General features: G+C 54.5%; 1 protein-coding gene across 1 annotated transcript in view; it reads left to right on the top strand.

Moving 5' to 3' along the window:
- Nucleotides 1–2,994: 2,994 nt before the first annotated feature.
- Nucleotides 2,995–3,450, top strand: part of IER5L (immediate early response 5-like) — a 1,228-nt gene continuing 772 nt past the window's right edge. The window contains exon 1 of the mRNA XM_006834986.1: nucleotides 2,995–3,446. Coding sequence (XP_006835049.1) covers nucleotides 2,995–3,446 — 452 coding nt within the window. The remainder of the gene's footprint in view (nucleotides 3,447–3,450) is intronic.

The raw sequence follows: 3,450 nt of genomic DNA, 5'->3' as shown, positions 1-3,450 counted from the left end.
AAGACCCTAGATATTAACACATAAGCAAACTGCACAGCTCTTCACGTCCCTGGTAACACAAATGGCTTGCACTCGACTACTAACTGGAAGAGTGTCAGTTCTAACCCACCTGGAAACTCTGAAGAAGAAAGGTCTGGTGATTTGCTTCTGTAATGATTACAGCCAAGAAAACCCTATGGAGCAGTTAGTTCTGTTGTACATGGATGGGGTGGCCACGAGTCAGGATCAACTTGATGACAAACACTTTAGTTTGCGTTTGTGTGTCCCTAGGACATGGGGCGGAGTCCTGGTTTGGTGCTATAGGGTAAGCAACAGACTGCTAACCACAAGGTTAGTAGTTCAAACCCACCAACTGCTTCTCACAAACCCTATACAGGGTCATTATGAGTCAGAACCTACTCAAAGGCCCTCAACAACAACAATGGCATGGGATTGTTATGAGTCAGAATGCACTGGATGGCACCCAGTAATGACAATATCACCAGAGAAGTAAGTTGCCCTTTCTCTGAATGCCCTTTGGCTTCTCTGGTTGGAGGTCAGGAGAAATGATACTGATTACAGGAGCTCAAAATCAGGTTGGGATTCTTCTTAGTCTTAAGGAAGGTCAGAGTATCAGACATGGGCATGAAACTTTATGACTTTTGGCAAGACATTTAAGTTGTCAGTGCCCATGTTTCCTCATATGAAAACAATGGGGTAACTGGATCCTAACTTTATTTTCATCCTTGTTACCTAACATTGAGTTCCCAAACCCACTGCCATCCAGTTGATTCCATCTAAGAGCTGTCTTATTTAGGGTTTCCGAAACTGTGAATCTTCATGAAAGCAGACAGCCTCATCTTTCTCCTTTGGAGCGACTCTTAGATTTGAACTACCAACCTTTGTGGTTAGCAGCCCAATGCCTAACCCACAGCGCGAGTTCCGTGTGTTGTTGTTGTTGTTGTTAAGTGCCGTCGAGTCGTTTCCAACTCATAGCGACCCTGTATAGGGTTTTCCGAGGAGCATTTAGTGAGTTAACCAACTTTGCAGTCAGGCTCCTTGTAGATGGTAGAAAATTGTTTGAGGAAACAAATCTTGAGGATTCTTAAGGCTACAGGAACACCCAATTCCACTAAGGAACAAATGAGGGACAGAGAGCACCCAGAGGAAGAGGGGAGACACAGTGGAAACCCTGAGGAGGGGATAAAACAGTAGAAAATCTGCTCCAGGTACCTCTCTCTACCTCAACCCCCACAAAGTCCCTGGCAGATCTCTCATTGCTCCTGTGAAGCCTGTGTGGACCAACTCAAGGACTGCTTCCCCAGGCAAATCTTCTGGTCACCAGATGCACCTCTAGAGTTACTTGTACAGTCCCTACCCTGGGTGTCCTGGATACCTTCCTCCCAGAGAAGCAGACACCCCATTGAGGCCTCCCACTCCAGAAAGTCCCAAGCATTAGCAACTCTGTCCCTCTCTGGTCTCAGTCCCCAGGTGGCCCACAAATGGTTCCGAATAAGGAACCATTCAAACAGTGTCAACAGAAGTTAAGTTGATGAATTCCTCTGTCCTTGGTGTTCACATTCTCTCTAGAGCTCACAGACCTTAGTGAAAAACTAGGTATGCCACTTGTTGTTAAGTGCTTTCGAGTCGATTCTGACCCATAGCGACCCTGTATAGGATTTCCAAGGAGCAGCTGGTGAACTTGAACCACCGACCTTGCAGATCAAAGGCTTTGCAGTCTGGTGCATTAACCCACAATGCCACGCCAGAACTCCCAGCTATGCCACTTAGGAGCATGTTTCTTTCTAAGGTCACCAGCTTCTCTGAGCCTCAGGCAAACCTTGAATGTGAGAGATTCAAGAGCCTGCCCCATAGGAGGTGTAGTTGTTATGAGTCGGGCTGCTAACCTCATGGTCAGCAGTTCGAAACTACCAGCAGTTTCGCAGGAGAAAGATTTGGCTTTCACCACCACAACAACAATTGTCGTTATTGGTACTTAGGCTGGAAAGGAAAGGTTGCAGAACTGGTGATTAGGAAACTCCCTTGTCCACCTCTCCAAAAGCCTTTGGGCCCGGCTGCCTGCGGAGCCATACACTCCCTGAGGCAAGCCTCAGAGCCTTCTCCAGGAGAGGTAATAGTCATGATGTTTTGGGGTTCCCGTCAGACAAATGGGGAGCGTGGCCCTTTACAAGCATTCCCTTAAGTCCCCTTGGTCAAAAAGCTAGGGAGTCAGTTCCGACATTCTCTGATGTGGAGGGCACTCCCAAATCTCTCTTCCTCGAGGTGATTCCAGTGTCTCCTGATTCCACCAGCCTCCTGAAAAGGTCTTGGGTCCCTCAGGTCAAACCAGATGATAGAGGAGGCGCCACAAGACCGGGAGTAGGGATCCGTGTGCACCTGCACCAGGTGAGGACCGGTCGCGCAGAAGGGGGAGGAGCCAGCCACCGCGGCAAGTAGGTGAGCCGACCCCTGGCTCCCTGGAGCCAGGCCCCGGGCGGCTGCAGGTTTCAACGTGGCTGCTGCCAGGCGACCCTTGATGCACACAGCAGCCACGGTGGCTCTGAATCCCGCGCGGCGCCGCGGCCCTGGGAGAACATTCGACGCAGCAGCGGCGTTGGCGGCCCGGGGTCCGTTCGGTATTTGAATAGCACAAAGGAACCGCCTTGGTCTGATTGGCCAGCCGGGTGGCCCTGGGGCGGGCAGCGCCTGTCACTCGGGATGTTCTGGATATTTTTATTGGTTTTTGAGATGTGGGGCGGGGCCCGTGCACCCAGCTAAATAGCTGGGGCCGGGGCTGGCCGAGGCTCATTGCTTTGGCGCCGTCTGGGGAGTCAGAGCCCGCGGGTGGCGCGTATCGCATAGTGGCGGCGCCTCTGGGAGCGCAGCCGACCTGCTGACCCGGGCTTCGTTCCATCTGCCCGGTGCGCCCCAGTGGCCGGCTGGAGACCGAAACAGCAGCAGCATTAGCTTTAGCAGCGGCGGCGGCTGCTTTGCCGCCGCCGTCTCCGCGAGAGCATGGAGTGCGCCCTGGACGCCCAGAGCCTGATCAGCATCTCCCTGCGCAAGATCCACAGCTCCCGGACCCAGCGCGGCGGCATCAAGCTGCACAAGAACCTCCTGGTGTCCTACGTGCTCCGCAACGCGCGCCAGCTCTACCTGAGCGAGCGTTACGCGGAGCTCTACCGGCGCCAGCAGCAGCAGCAGCAACAGCAGCAGCCACCTCACCACCAGCATCAGCACCTCGCGTACGCCGCGCCGGGCATGCCGGCCAGCGCGGCCGACTTCGGCCCGCTCCAACTTGGCGGCGGCGGGGACGCGGAGGCGCGCGAGCCTGCTGCCCGGCACCAGCTGCACCAGCTCCACCAGCTGCACCTTCAGCAGCAGCTGCACCAACACCAGCACCCGGCGCCCAGGGGCTGTGTGGCGGCGGCCGGGGCGCTCACGGGCGGCGCGGGGGCGCTCTCGGAGCTG

Source organism: Chrysochloris asiatica, unplaced genomic scaffold (genome assembly GCF_000296735.1).
Source record: "Chrysochloris asiatica unplaced genomic scaffold, ChrAsi1.0 scaffold00014, whole genome shotgun sequence".
In the NCBI taxonomy this organism is placed as follows: domain Eukaryota; kingdom Metazoa; phylum Chordata; class Mammalia; order Afrosoricida; family Chrysochloridae; genus Chrysochloris; species Chrysochloris asiatica.
Note: the sequence above shows the minus strand (reverse complement) of the source record. Positions and strands in the feature narration are given on the sequence as shown.